The 15,167-nt window shown below is 33.4% G+C and overlaps 2 protein-coding genes across 2 annotated transcripts in view; one reads left to right on the top strand and one right to left on the bottom strand.

The window, feature by feature from the left end:
• Positions 1-4,914, bottom strand: part of LOC124368738 (eukaryotic translation initiation factor 2D) — a 35,058-nt gene extending 30,144 nt beyond the window's left edge. The window contains exon 1 of the mRNA XM_046826070.1: positions 4,679-4,914. Within this exon, the coding sequence (XP_046682026.1) occupies positions 4,679-4,734 (56 nt within the window). The 5' untranslated portion in view covers positions 4,735-4,914. The remainder of the gene's footprint in view (positions 1-4,678) is intronic.
• The window catches only part of LOC124368739 (N-fatty-acyl-amino acid synthase/hydrolase PM20D1-like), a 29,993-nt gene continuing 19,294 nt past the window's right edge, over positions 4,469-15,167 (top strand). The window contains exons 1-3 of the mRNA XM_046826071.1: positions 4,469-4,756; positions 12,558-12,896; positions 14,856-15,091. Of these exons, the coding sequence (XP_046682027.1) occupies positions 12,581-12,896; positions 14,856-15,091 (552 nt within the window). The 5' untranslated portion in view covers positions 4,469-4,756; positions 12,558-12,580. The remainder of the gene's footprint in view (positions 4,757-12,557; positions 12,897-14,855; positions 15,092-15,167) is intronic.

Genomic DNA, 15,167 nt, shown 5'->3' with positions numbered 1-15,167 from the left:
AAATGATCATCTCTCCTTTAAGACACAAGAATCTATAAGTGCTTACTGTAGGGCTCGAGATGTACTTAATGCGGCCAGACGATCAGCTGAAAGGAAGTACTTTAAAAAGAAATTAGATACAAAAAACCCTAAGAAGTTCTGGGATATATTGAGAGCTGGTGGAGTCCTGGGTTCACAAGAAGCTAAGGACCATTCTTTTGGATCCAAGGATTTGAATTATTACTTCTCATCTATGAGTTGTGGCATGAATATGAGCACTGAAAAGCTGAGATTTTTTAGAAATAATAAATGTACAAAAGTAAGTTCTTCCTTTACATTTTCTCCTGTTTCACAAAATAAGGTTAAGGTTAATGAACAGGATAACGAGCACTGCATTTGGTGTGGATGGAATATCCATAAAAATGGTTCAGGGGTTTGAACCCTTACTACATTGGTGCAATGATTCACCTTATAAACGTCTGTTCAAGAACCGACACTTTTCCATCCAGTTGGAAATGGTGTGGTGATTCCTCTTCTAAACGCCCATAATCCTACTTCAATATCCCAGTTTCACCCAATATCAATCCTCCCTGCTATATCCAAAATATTATAAAATGTTGTTTCAGAACAATTGGTCTTATTTTTGGAATTTGAAGGACTGTTATCGAAGCCTCAGTAAGGATTTCAGAGGGGTTTTAGAATATGCTTAGTACTCTTCAATGTGGTGGGAGACATGCTTTCAGCTAAGGATAGGGGTTTGGAGAGCTTGATGACTACATTAGAAGCCTTCAAATCTGTAACCTCTGTGTTGATGCTGGCAAAAAGCTATTTTTGATGATTTTATGAAACTTCAGTTAGATGGTTCTCATCTTATTTTTCTGGGTAAACAGAGCGCACAAAGGTTAAAGGGAAACTATCATTGTGCAATATGTACATGAAACAATTTATAATCATTATTGGACCAAATAAAGCATTCATCTTTGTTGAATAGTGAAGTAAATGTTGTTTTAATTTGTTTTTTACTCAAAACGAAAAATAATTAAGATTCAAAGTACGCTTTAAAACAACAGCACAGAATGTTTTATAAAACTAATCCAGTGACCTGATCATTCTTTAAAACACTATCTTTACCTATTGCAGTGGGGGAGAAGGTTCTAAAAGCTAGCTAGACAAAAGGATAGTACAGATATACACCCCTCTAAAATATAATGTAAATATATCCCAGCACACAAAATCAAAGACTTAACGCAATGCAGATGGAGAATATTTAATAATTAGTTTAAGTATATTTTAATTAAGCACTGTTTCTATAAATTATAAATATTATAATTGATGTAATTTACATAATTTATTTAGCGTTTATCTGTAACAGACATTGATTTGAACCCGTGGTAGCATTTCTTTGTATGAAGACAGAATGAGAGAGAGAAAGAGGATCAGGCAATGCTTACCCCTATAGGAGCAATACCTAAAATAACCAGGCATACCGACACCACCGCTCAGTCCTTGTTCAGATGTCTAGCTAAATGTATCTGCTATAAGAGTGTCTCAACCCACCACATTAGATGATTTTTATGAGTTCCCTCTCTTAATATCAGTATACTTAAACCTGTCTTTATAATTTTTAAATATTATTACATCTCAAAACCCCTTTTTCAATCCCTTCAAACAGTGATTGTGTGTTATAAGCAACATGACTTCTGAAGACTTCCGTGCGCGACTACCGCGGCTGTTGTATGTGAACTGACAATGTGCGTTATTCGTTCGTAACCTGTACTCTCAGTGCTACAACTCTTCAACCCCTTTGGATACTCTCCCTGGTGTGGACTCGGACTCAAACTACTGGTGGCAGAGTGATCTATAGTCCTCCAAAATAAGGTACTGTTGTTAAACCATTTCAATAATGCCCTATAATTGCATAGCTCTTATTATTCTTATTTAATATGTTTGCCCTCACGTAACAGTAGATAAAATCTCTTTAAAAAATGAGCAATAATATGTATCGCAAAAGTTAAAACTCATTTTGAATTTATATTGAATATATATATATATATATATAAAACAATAGTGTTGTTGAAATTTAGGGTCTGATTAAAGGTTACTACCATAACTATAAAAACAGAAACAATTGTAACAACTCTTTTGAAACTTATTATCTTAAATTATCAGTGACTAAACCTGAATATGTGAGCCAGATATTTTTCATAAATTGTCAATTGTTAAGAAAGGAACCAATAACATTTAGCCGATTAAAATGTAAATTTACAAGAATTTATTAGATAAATATTGGTATGGAATTCCTGCTAGTACATGCTTTTCTCCCTTTAACAATGATTTGGAAGAATTATTAGAGGAAAAGACAAGGAAAACATTGTACATCCAATAGATCTAAGCAACACTTCACAATATTTAAAAAAATTGCAATAAATGGCCTACTATTAAATACAGTTTGACATAAATATTGCTTCATTAAAACCTGAATTTACTAATAAACATTTATTTTGTAAAATAATTACTTTTGAAACAAAACATAAAATCCCCATAAAAACTAACTAAGTTCAAAGGTTAACTGGCAAACAACATTTCGATAGCCAACCAAACAAAGAAACTTATAGAATGAACCACTCCAGGAGTAAATATTCTTCTCGGTTAAAAACTTTGGTTGTAAAATCACTGACACCATAAATTATTGTTCTTTGTTACCCGTTTCTGGAGGGATGACACTATTAAATTCATTTTCTGCATTATATTTTCAATGGAAGTTTTAGAATTGAAGACATGTTTTATACCTACGGTGACCACCTTTTCTCACATGAAATCCGAGACATGTTTACATAATGTTTGGCATGGCCATCTTATGGTAAATAACTAAACAAAAAGCTATGTCTAAATTTCATTCTATAAGTAACTTCAAGTGTGTACACGGCAACAAACACAAAACATACATTTTGTTCACAATATGGTTTTTACCACTTTATTCTGTAAAAGTTTATGTAAGTGTATGCAAATACACACACTTGTTTTCCTTTTCCAGAGAACAGACAAAATTTGTAAGCAAGACTTTATTACAATTTACATATAGTTCTGCTCAGAAATTAACTATATGCTAAATAATTTAGACTATTATAAATGAATTTATAAAACCAAAACTGCTTATACAACATAGCAAACACAGTCACAGCTGCCACCCACAACCTTCATTGGGAGTAATTTTTTTTTTTAGAGAACAAACTATAAAGAAATAGAAATATCTGTTAGCTAGATTGTACAAAATTTAATATATCATTCTAGCCATAAATTAACTATTACAATTTATACAACCAACCTGTATTTACAATATAACAAATACAGCCATCAGCTGTCGCCTACAGACTTGACCAAAAGTAATTTACAACAAATATGCAAATCAAAGTAAAAAAAAAACTCATCAAAACCGTGAAGTCACGTAAATATTTTGTAATCAGATGCACCCACGTTTGTTATGACCATAATCATCTAATAAAAATTCCACGCTACTGTAAGGGTTAATGTTCCAAATATGATATGATAGCCTATATAGTTTATAGTTGGGTGGTCTTGATCAAATGATTGAATCAACACAAAAATCAAATTTGTGCTATTGTCCCTGCTCAATATCCTAGTGCCAAAATTCAAATACTCTTCTATGTATATTCGTTATAACCTAGGATTAGCCTACCTCTCAATCACTCTTTATTAGGTAAGTTTTAATGTTACGAAGAAACCTCTATTTTAACATTCCCTACCATAGTTAGGAACTAAATGAAATGGTAGGCCTGTCAAAAATGCCTTTGATTTTAAATATGAAGGCCCAAATAATGACAAAGAATGCTACTGTTTTATTTGTATTTTGGGAAGACTTTTATTTTTCAACACTTTAAAAGTTAAAACTTTTAAAGTTGCTTAGATGTAACTAAATATAACTAATCTCAAGATACTCCAAATCTGCTGAGATCAAACAGTGTATAAAAATAAGGTTGACTGTATGGATATAAACAAATTAAAAATGGCTTAAATTTTTTTTTATTTCAGTAAAATAACCTATTGGGAATGTACAGCAATATTTATCTATAAATATAAAAGACTGTCAATTGTAATAGGTTAGGCATAGCCTTCCATTTTTACAAGTGATGGTGGTATTGCACAAGCTGTTGCAAAATAAAGCATGCTCAATCTTACAATGTTTGAAGCATTACAAATGAAAAAAATAAACAAATTCCAAATTTAATTTGTTAAAGTTATTTAAAAACTATTAATTATACAAATTTGTTTACAAAAGTAAAAGTGAGGTTAGGATGCTTAGGAAGAATTCAAAACTAAACAAGGCTTTATAATATATTAAACAGAATGTTTGACAAAATTTTATTACAGAAATTCAAAATTTCACGAATATTAATGTAGACATTCCAATATTGTCAGGCTATAGCTCTAATAACGTCTAGAGACTTCCACACAAAACAATCAATATTTCGCTGGATAGTCAGTTGTGTAGCTGGGATGGCCGAACTGACAACATCCCTACAAACGTGGGGGTGTAAAACTCCCAAATTTACAACAAATTTTATTACAGTGCGGTAAAATTTTTATAACAATAGCTAGGCGCCTGATTTATTTTCGATCTGAACATATAAAAATTGTAAATGCATAATTGGTTATTTCAAATTTTAAAATTTATCATTACCTGTCTGATCCTTTTAGCTGTGAATTAGACTTCACTTTAAAGGGTTTTTTAAACATTATCGCAAATTTCGAATCACTGGTAAGTATGAAAATATGATTTATCTATATATTATTTTAACTCATTTAACACTAAATCACGTAGAAAAATATAATTTGGCTGTGTGTTACTGTAATCGTATTTCCTGAAGTTTAACAACACATCTCGGATGGCGTCTGCTATCTGTAGAAGCTGCAATGTCAGAGTGGCAACTGTGTAATACAAAATTGTTTTATATTTATCACGCTCAAAATCGTAACGAAACAGTAAAAGACATATTAAACTGAAGCAGTTGTGATGTATGTAAAATGAAAATTTATGTCAAATAAAATTTTAAAGTAGTTATGACCTAGGTTAATATTAATTGCTTTGAGCGTTGTTATAGCCGCAACGATTGGTAGACTTAACCTATCGAGAACAAGTTAACCGTTTCCATGGTTATCGAACTAATGTTTATAAAATCCAACTTAAAGCTATATTCTAAAACTTTTATATCATAATAAATTGAATGCTCAATCCTAATATTTTTTTATTTCTTTCAAAATGATTCGTTATATACACGGTATTGATTACTTAGCATGACAGTGACGTACAGTACTCTCATTATTAAAAGTAATAATCAATAAAATGTACAATGACCATGCACATTTATCTTCGTTTCAGCAGTTTAGCTTTAATTTTCTCTGAAATATACATGATGTTAAAATGACGATACATATATAACAATTTAATCTTCAACATCAATATTTCATATTTTATCTTCATAAACATCATATTAATTTGCATTAGTACTGGACCTAAATAGATGTTTAAAACGGGAAATTATAATAATACTTCTTCAAAACACTAACATCAAAACTGTAACATTCATCAATTTATTAATTGCCCTATTATTAATAGATTTACAAGTGAATTTTGAATGAACTAACAGAAACATGTCAATGGTTACAATATTAGTGTCCAGGAAGCTGTTACTAAATTTGCTGATTCAGAGCACTTAAATATATAAACAAATTCTTAGAAACACCTCACTAGTTTTAGTGCTTTTCAATAAATCAGTGATATTGTGTAGCTTATTTTCTAAGAGTAATCTATAAATTGGAAAATTACATAAATTTACAACTATTACATATAGGTTAAACTTTACAATAAAACTTATTATTTGACGTAAATAGATTATTAAAATCCAAGTTTTTAGAAAACCCGCAATAAATAAAATTCTACCGATCTTTTACTTTTTTCCAGGTTTAATAGATTTCATTAACAAAATCCTAAGCATGCTCTTAATGGAAATTAATATTAGATTTCAGATCATCAAAAGTTTTAATACGGTAATTTCATCTAACTGTTCTTTTGCAACCACAAATTAATACATTTCTTTGCAACCACTGCTGTTTGGCTTCCTTTTAAATGTAAGCTATTCTTCATATTTTTGTAAATAAAACCAACAATTTTAAAGATTTGCGATAATTATAAAGTTGTTTCAATTTCCTCTACAAAATCGAGCTGACAATTATACATTGTAAAAACTATGTCCTTGAAATAGAAAAAAAAGTGTAACCATATATGTTCTTTTGTTTACATGTGATAGTAAAAGATGAATTTATTGATCTCTTTGCAAGTACTCCTCTTCTCCCCCATTTACTTTAAAAAGATATTAGAATAAATTACTCATAATATAATTATTAGTTTACATGGGCGCTTTATGTGTTATTTGAACAGAATTAAAATTTGATAACCTTGGTCTACTCTATTTTTGTTGATGGATTTACTAATCGTAGATGATAGGTATAAAATCTTAGCTTAAACCAAAAATCTTAAATGTCAGTGATATCAGAAGCTAGATGCTTTATCATTTCTGAAATAATAATTGGCAACTAAGACAGACATATGTAGCCAAGCGACTCAAACAATAAATATTTGAGTTAATAGAGTGTTTCACCGTATATAGCTAGAAAAATTATATAAATATGATCTAAAGTAAAATATTTAATGCTGAAGAAAGCAATCTTTAAAAAAAAATCAAAAACCTGTAAGTACGAACTTGTATTACTGGTTTATATGTGGCATCACACCGTAAAAATCTAATTCCATGTTCCATGCGAAACATCCTGTATAGAACTTATTGTGGACAAGTTTACGTGTTGTATTTGCTTGTATTACAGACTAAAATTTATTTTGCACATTCAAATCAATTTTGATTTTGTCCCACTGACACATATAATACTGATATTATTGTCTGTGTCCTTCTTGCATTATATTATTATATCTGATCATTATAAACCAATTGAGAGTTTTAAATTTATGATTCACTTTTCAGTTCATTGGGAGTAATAGTCCAACACATTTACATAATTTAATTTTCCAATTCATGACTGTGTTCTTCGAAAAAGATTTGGAAAATTCATACTAAGAATGGAATTTAAGTTATGTCCAGCTTATCTATTTGAGAAATCAGTCATCCTTTACAGAACAATATGAAATATATTCAATAATTGCTATAAATGGACAATCATCATTCAATAAATCAATGTCTTTATTTCTGAAACCAGAATTGAAGTTACAGGAAAATATCACTATAATCTAAGAAACCTAGTCCTAAAACTTGTAAAACATTACACTAGTATTTATAAAATACTATAGACAAATTTCAAATAAAGTTTACCATTCAGTTCATAAGAGATGATAGTAAAACACTTCTTTTATAAATAATATAAAAGAAGTTTTTTTTTGTTCCACACTAAATATTAAAATCTTTACGAAGTCTAGCAGTAATAATAAACAATAATACATTAATAACAATATTTAAAAATAATAATTATAATTCTTATATTTAAAAACTTTTACAACAGTTTCATGGTTGTTCTGTTGTTTGATTTTAAATTTCAAAATGAGATTCAAAGAACACATACAAGTTTTGAAATCTAATAACAGAACAACCATGAAATCTAATTATACAGAGCATATTTTACAAACCAATTAGAATAATTTATTATGAAGAATAACAAAAAAGATTTTGCCATTCAAACAAAAGATGAGAAATTATATTCAAAAGAACCACACAAATACTTGTACTTTTGACACTTTATCAAAGACAATACATCAAATACATGATAAGGTAATAAACTTCTAGTTAAATGATATGAGGAGAAGTCTACAAGCACAACTGGATGGTCCAAGGTCACTTGCTAAGAAGGAGCTAGCCGAGGCTGTGCCAACAGTGAAGGAAGCTGCTTTAGATTTATTTTTTTTTTTTTTTTTTTTTATTTATTACATGAACATTAAGAACAGTAATTTGTCAAGTTACAATAAGTAGAATTAAGGAGATGTGTTCATTAATTCCAGGAACTCTTCTATCTTGTACACAGGATTCTTCAACAAGAATTCTTTAAGCAAGCTCTTCAGTCTGTTGCCAGTCAGGGTCCGGAAGTGGTCTGGAAGGAGGTTTTTCAGTTTTTGGCCTACGTATGACGGTTTTTTCTCGAAGAGGGCTGTTCTATGTTGGGGTAGGACGAATCTAGAGGCATGGCGTGTGGGGTAGCTGTGAAGGTCCATGTGAGTCTGCAGGTTTAGTGTGTCTGCATATAAAATGGCTTCATAGATGTAGAGCGCAGGTACTGTTAGTATGCCTAGGGTCTGATAGGCTTGACGACAGCTTTGCTGGGACTCCAGGTTTGCAATTGTCCTAATTGCCTTCTTTTGTAGTACAAGTACTCTCTTCAGATTTCCCGAGGAGCTTCCCCAGATTGTAAGACCATATCTAATATGAGATTCTACTAGAGCGTAGTATGCCATTTTTGCCGCTTCCTGAGTGCCAACCCATTTAATGCGTTTAACAATATAGACACCAGTGCTGATTTTATTGCAGATGTTGTTTACATGGTTTGCCCATGTGAGTCCATTATCTAGAGTTATTCCTAGAAACTTAATCTGATCAGCCACTGCTACATTGGGGATACTAGTGGGTAGAATTTTTTTTCTGCTAAAATGTACTTGTGTTGTCTTGTCAGGGTTTATTGCTAAATCATTTTGTTTACTGTAGGCTATGGCTTTTTGAAGAGATGCAACAGAGTTATCGTACAATTCTTGAGCTGTGTCATTTTTTAAAAGGAGGGTTGTATCGTCTGCATACATTATGCAGCTGGTACTGTAGTTGTGAATTAGAGCTGGGAAGTCGTTAGTCAACAAAATGAATAGAATAGGTCCCAGCACGGATCCCTGAGGAACTCCTCTTGTTATTGGTTTAGGATCTGATCTGAACATGGTAGTAAGGCCAGCTGTAGTATGTTGGATGTCTACAACTTGGGATCTCTCTTTAAGGTAGCTGACAAACCATTTGTTTTCTAAGCCTCTTACTCCTAAAGTTATAAGTTTTTTAGAGATCAGCTCATGTCCCAAACAGTCGAAAGCCTTGCTGTAGTCTAAAAATAAGGCTGTTACAAATTGTCCTTCATCTATGCTGTCGATTATAGACTCAACAAGGCTTATGATGGCAGAAATAGTTGATTTTCCTTTTTGGAATCCATGCTGACAGTCAGTAATTAAGGCTTGATTTTTGAGATGGGTCATTAACCTGTTTAGTACTATTTTTTCTATAATTTTTGAAAAAGTTGAAATTAATGGTATGGGCCTGTAATTTTTTGGGTCGGTTTTTGGTCCTTTTTTATGCTTTGGATATACCCTGGAGACTTTCAGTTTGGTTGGAAACTGCCCTAATGAGAAAGATTTATTTATTATGGATGTGAGAGGGGTAGTTAATTCTTCTGCACAGTGTTTTACGGTTTTTGATGAGAATTCATCTATGCCACTGGATGGTTTGTTTTTTAAGCTATGTATGACTTGATTTACTTCTTTGCATGTTGTGGGAGTCAGGTAAAATGATTGTGTTAAAGGAGTGTTTGAAGGGTTTTGATCCTCTTCCAGTCTGCAGCCTCCCAATTGTTGATTGTTCTGTTGAACTGTTACTTCTGCTATTTGAGTAAAGTAAGTGTTGAATTGGTCAGCTACCTGAATCGGATTGTCAACAACTGTATTGTTGATGTTGAGCTTAGGGCAGTTTTGACTAGGTTGTTTGGCATTTCTTTCTGTGTTTATAAGATCCCATACAGCTTTTGACTTATTGTTAGAGGTAATTATTTTCTGTGCATTAGCATTTTGCTGTAATGTCCTTAGTGTGATGTCATACGTCTTTTTTATGTTTACCATTGTTGCTTTGTCTTGTGCCTTTCCAGTTAATTCATAGGTTTTCAGGGCCCGTAAGTAGGCAGCTTTGATCTCAGCTGATTCTTGGTCATAGTAGTCAATAGGCTTGCTTTTTGTTTTATTTTTGTTCTTCCTGTGTGGGCAACATATGTCCAAGGCAGTTCGCAGTGCTCCTTCGAAATTGTTAAAGGCTGATTCTGCATCTTCGGCATTGTGGACAGCATCCCAGTTTTTTATGGAGAGCAGGGATTTCAGCTGGTCAAGGTTTTTCCTACCCATTTGTCGCCTTAGAGTTTGTGAAGTGGTATTATTTTTGCTGAAGACCAGACTGCACATTTGAGCTGTATGATCTGATAGCCCAGTTTGTAAGACTGTTGCACTAAGGTCATGGTCTGGAATATTAGTACATATGCAGTCAATTGATGTGCTTGTGTCAGGTGTAATGCGAGTTGCTGGGAGAGGAATTCTTCTCATATTTTGTGTTGCCAACTCATTTTCAAGCATCAGGCTGTCATGGTTATTAGGTTTTAAACTGTCAATGTTTATGTCTCCCACCAGAATTAATGACTTATTATGAGCTTGATAATGGTCCAGGATGTTCGATAGGATGTCCAAGCTAGTTTGAATATTTACACCTGGGGGACGGTAAACACCAAGGAGATAAAGATGCTTCCCATTGTTTGTGATATGAACCATTGCAGCCTCAAATAGTTTTTCTTCACAATGGTTAGTAATGTCAGTTGCTTCTGTGTCATTTGTTAGGTTGTCCTTACAATAAATAGCTACTCCCCCTAGTTTATGTTCTCTTCTACAGTACTCAGACACAAGTGTGAAGCCTTCAAGTTTTGTGTTTTCAATATCACTTTGTTTGAGGCCATGCTCTGTTAAAACTACAAGGCTGGGGCATATTTCACTTAACAGGTGATTTAGCCGGTTTATTTTTGTAGACAGGCCTCTTATGTTCTGATGACATATTGTTAGGCTATAATTTTCTTCTGCTGAGTGTTGCCTAAAAAACAGTTTCTATCTTCTGAGAATGAGTTAATGGGATCTCCCGTTCCAGTGACATCATGAGCAGGAATGGAGTGCAGACTGGTTGAAATATTCAAATAGTGCTGGTTGATTCTAGTGTAGTAGTCAATGTGCTTAGTAAAAAAATCTTCCAGGTTTTCATTGTCAGGTCGTATTCTTGCAGTCATCGGGGGTAGTCTTTCTTTCACAGTGCTTGAAGGATAAGTTGATGGGTGGGGTTCCTTTTTGTTGGTTGGAGTAGATGTTATAAGTGACTTGGGGGTTTGGTCTTCAAAAGGGGTTTTTGCATTAGGAACAGAGGTTTTCATTTTTTTTACTTGAAGGGAAACACTGAATTTGTTCTCTTCTTTCTTAAAAACTGGTTTCTTTATATTTTTGAACTGAGTTTTATTTTTATGTATTGGCATTTTCAATTCAGGGGCACACTCTTCTGTGATTTTTGTTACTGTTAGGTTCTTTACGGTTGCTTCAAGATTTTTCAACTTTTCTTCCAAAATGATGTGATGATTTTTTAAATAACCCATTTCCAGAAGAAGAGAGGGGGAAGTGGTATTTGTTTGAGAGTCAGGGGTCAAAGTTTGAGTTTCTGCATTACAAAACAACCTATTACTTTTTTCAGGTATCTGCCGCTTCAGTGTAATGAGTTTACTCTCCAAGTCTTGAATTTTTTGTTCATGGTCGTCAATCATCATGTTCAGTTTTCTGTCATGATCTTCGAAGATAGCTTGAGCTTCAATTGAGATGGAATCCTTCCAGAATTCGTAAAGCAATTTGGCCATTAAATTAAAAGTTAGCTTCTTTTTCTACAGTAACATTTTGACTACCAGCAACCTTTAATCCATGTTTCTTTAAAAAATCAAAGATTGTAGCAATGTTAAAGCCACACAAAAATCCAAATCGAGCCGATAGTTATCAACCTATTGCACTTTTAAGTGTGTGTTGTAAGCTGTTGGAAAGGCTAATGTATATCAGGATTTAACCTGTTCTCAATTCCAGCATCCTATCAGTCAAGCTGGGTCCAGGCCTGGTCATAATTGTTGTGCCGAGGTCCTAGCTCTCACTACTCTTATTGAGTATGGATTTGAAAATAAAATAAAAGCAGCAGCAGCATTTATAGATCTTACCGCTGCTTATGACACATTATGGAAGAGAAATTTTACAGAATGCTTCCATGCCCTATCCTTTTGCGGTTCCTAAATTCTATGTTAAGCAATAGACTAATTAAGTTCGCTGGGATCCAGGCTCATACTCAGACCTTTTATCGGTACTCAGGTTTTTTTGGACAATTTTACCGGGACGGATATGCGGTGGTGGGATATGACAAGGCCTGGCCGAATATCTTTTCCGGAACCAGCCAAAGCTGAGTGTGGCCATGCTGGGGTCATAGTGATATTAAAATCATATTTTACTTTCTTATTACCTGAACTAAAAATATTTTATAGAGGGATTTGAAAATAATTTTTGTATTACTGCTAATGATCTAAGGATCAAGAGACTGAATTTCAGACCACATGGTTTCTATTTTCCTATCTTTAGAATGCAAATAAACGTACCGTTTACCCACTATGTACACCTCTACAAAGAGATAACAGAAGATTTCCTGTTCCAGGTGTTCCAGGCAGAAGGAGCAGCATGGGTTTGGGCAGCAAACGCAAGAGCGCCTGGCGTCATCGGTGCTGTCACAAACTTTACGTTGCTCTTATCACAGTTCCTGTTGTCGTGGCTATCTGTTTGTCTGTCATTGTCATCGTAAGATCATACATAATGATCCCAGATACTGGTACTCCCATTCTTCAATTTGCTCATACAAATGATTTTATTGACGAATCAAAAATGTTGGAAAGAGCTGAAAGGCTGGCTGGTGCATTGAGGATCCCTACAGTGTCATACGAACCAGATGTGCAGGAGAAACAAGCTATTCTGAAACTGCATAAGTATCTTGAGAAAAGTAAGCTGGAAAATAGTGTATTTTGTGTATATGTATTTTAAAATACTGAGATTGCTTTGGTGTTGTATTATACATGACATAAAATTATTAATGTATTATGAAATGTTGCATCATGAATACAGTTAAACATAAGATTATTTATATTTGCTTTTGAACATTAGTTTTTAAACTGTATTATGTTAAGGAAAGAAACTGAGACTTATTTATTGGGCCATAAAAATCAGTTATACCACGTTCGAGTATGTATCAGGTGAAGAACATTGTTATTAATATGAAGTCCAGAGGCATGAACAGGATGTCTGTACATTAATTAGACTTTGAGCAGACTCCTTTGCTCTGTTAAAACAATTGATAATTTAAGTCAACATTTTCCTCCCGTATGCGATGGGCTATAACGTACTTTTGTACGTTAAGAGATGAGCACTTAATCAACTCTCTTAGCTCTCTTTTCTTTTGTTAATGGTGTAAAGTATATTATGTATTTTCTTTGTGGATAACTAACTGGCTACTAAAGTAACTGCCACATTCTACATAATTTCTTTTCAACTAATTCTAAGTGGGAGAAGTTATATTTTTCTTTAGATATAGTAAAAATTCCAATGTGTCAGTGAGTAAAACATATTTAAAATTTGTTGTATTTGTAGTATCATACTCTTGGACTAGACATCTGTATGTAAGAATTAGAAAAATTAAATTGTTTATTGCTACGAAAAATTAAATTATATTTAAACATGTCTGACTCAACCAACATTTCCTTGTTTTCAAATCAAATCAAATCAAATCATATTTTATTGCATTTTTACAATTTTACATTGCATTGCAAATGTCAGTAAATCATTGTAAATCATTTTGTAAATAGTTTCACACATGCCAAAGTTAAAGCATTCACACATGCACCCAAACCTACACTTCCACACATTCACCCAAGCACACTCTCACTGACTCCAGATCCTATGTCTCTCATAAATCCCAGCGGCTCATCATGAATTCATCGACAGAGTAGAACGCTCTAGACACCAATAGGCGTTTTATACGAGTTTTGAATTGGTTTTTATTGTTGGAGTTCTTTATACTTTCCGGGAGCTTATTGATTAATCTGACACCAACTTGTTGTGGCAGATGCTGCGTAAGCGTCAGCCTGTGCTGTTGGGCTCGATAGTTGTCCCTGCCTCTGGTTTCATATTGGTGAATGTCCACACCGTGAACCATAGTGCATTTTGATTTGCAATACATGATCACGTCGTATATGTAGAGGCAGGGCAATGTCAGAAATTCAAGCTCCCTAAAAGATTCCCTGCATGACTCTCTGTAATTTAACTTTCCAATTATTCTGACAGCCTTTTTTTGGAGTCTAAAGACTTGCTCAAATTTGTTTTTGGCACAGCCTCCCCAAAGTCTCACTCCATACGCAAAGTGTGGGTGAATTAGGCCATAGTAGGCCATTTTTAGAACTTTAGGGGAACATAGCTTTGCTAGGTGGCGCAAGGCGTATATGCCTGCTGAAATTTTAGCACACATATTGTCGACGTGGTCATCCCAGGTCAATCCTCTGTCAAGGAACAATCCTAGAAACTTTGTGGAGTATGTTTCCTCTAAAAGGACATCATCCACAAATACAGCTGGCCGTTCTGAAAGCTCATTCTGCCTAAGGCAGGAATGTACAACATTCGATTTGGATTGGTTTGTTTCCAAGTTCATTTCAGCAAAGTATTGAATGCAGGAATTGAGTTCTATGAACGTTGTGACTTCCAGTTCTTGCAATGTTTTGCTTTTAAAACAGAGAGTCGTGTCGTCAGCATACTGAACAAGTTTTCTTTGCTGGATCACAGAATTCAATATTTGTAAACATATTCACAGTCAAAACATATTTGTAAGTATGAATGATGCAATTCTAAACTGTATTGTCATAGATAATATAAATTATCATTTTTCTCATAAAGTTTAATATTGTCTTTTCAGATTTCCCCATGGTCCACTCCTCGAAATTTATTAAAAAAGAAGTTATAAATGATTACAGTCTTTTATACACAATAGAAGGCTCGAATCCTGGAAAATTACCTTATTTGCTGGCATCTCACTTAGATGTTGTCCCTGCAGACCCCAAGACATGGGAGGTACCTCCTTTTAGTGGCAACATCATCAACAAAACATACATTTATGGCCGTGGAGCTATTGATGACAAATCTGGAGTATTGGTAAGTGTAATAAGATGTTTAAACATGTTAACAAAACTAAAATTTATATCTATGTACATAAATGTCAAATAACATT

This window comes from Homalodisca vitripennis, chromosome X, assembly GCF_021130785.1.
Source record: "Homalodisca vitripennis isolate AUS2020 chromosome X, UT_GWSS_2.1, whole genome shotgun sequence".
NCBI classification, from domain to species: Eukaryota; Metazoa; Arthropoda; class Insecta; order Hemiptera; family Cicadellidae; genus Homalodisca; species Homalodisca vitripennis.
Note: the sequence above shows the minus strand (reverse complement) of the source record. Positions and strands in the feature narration are given on the sequence as shown.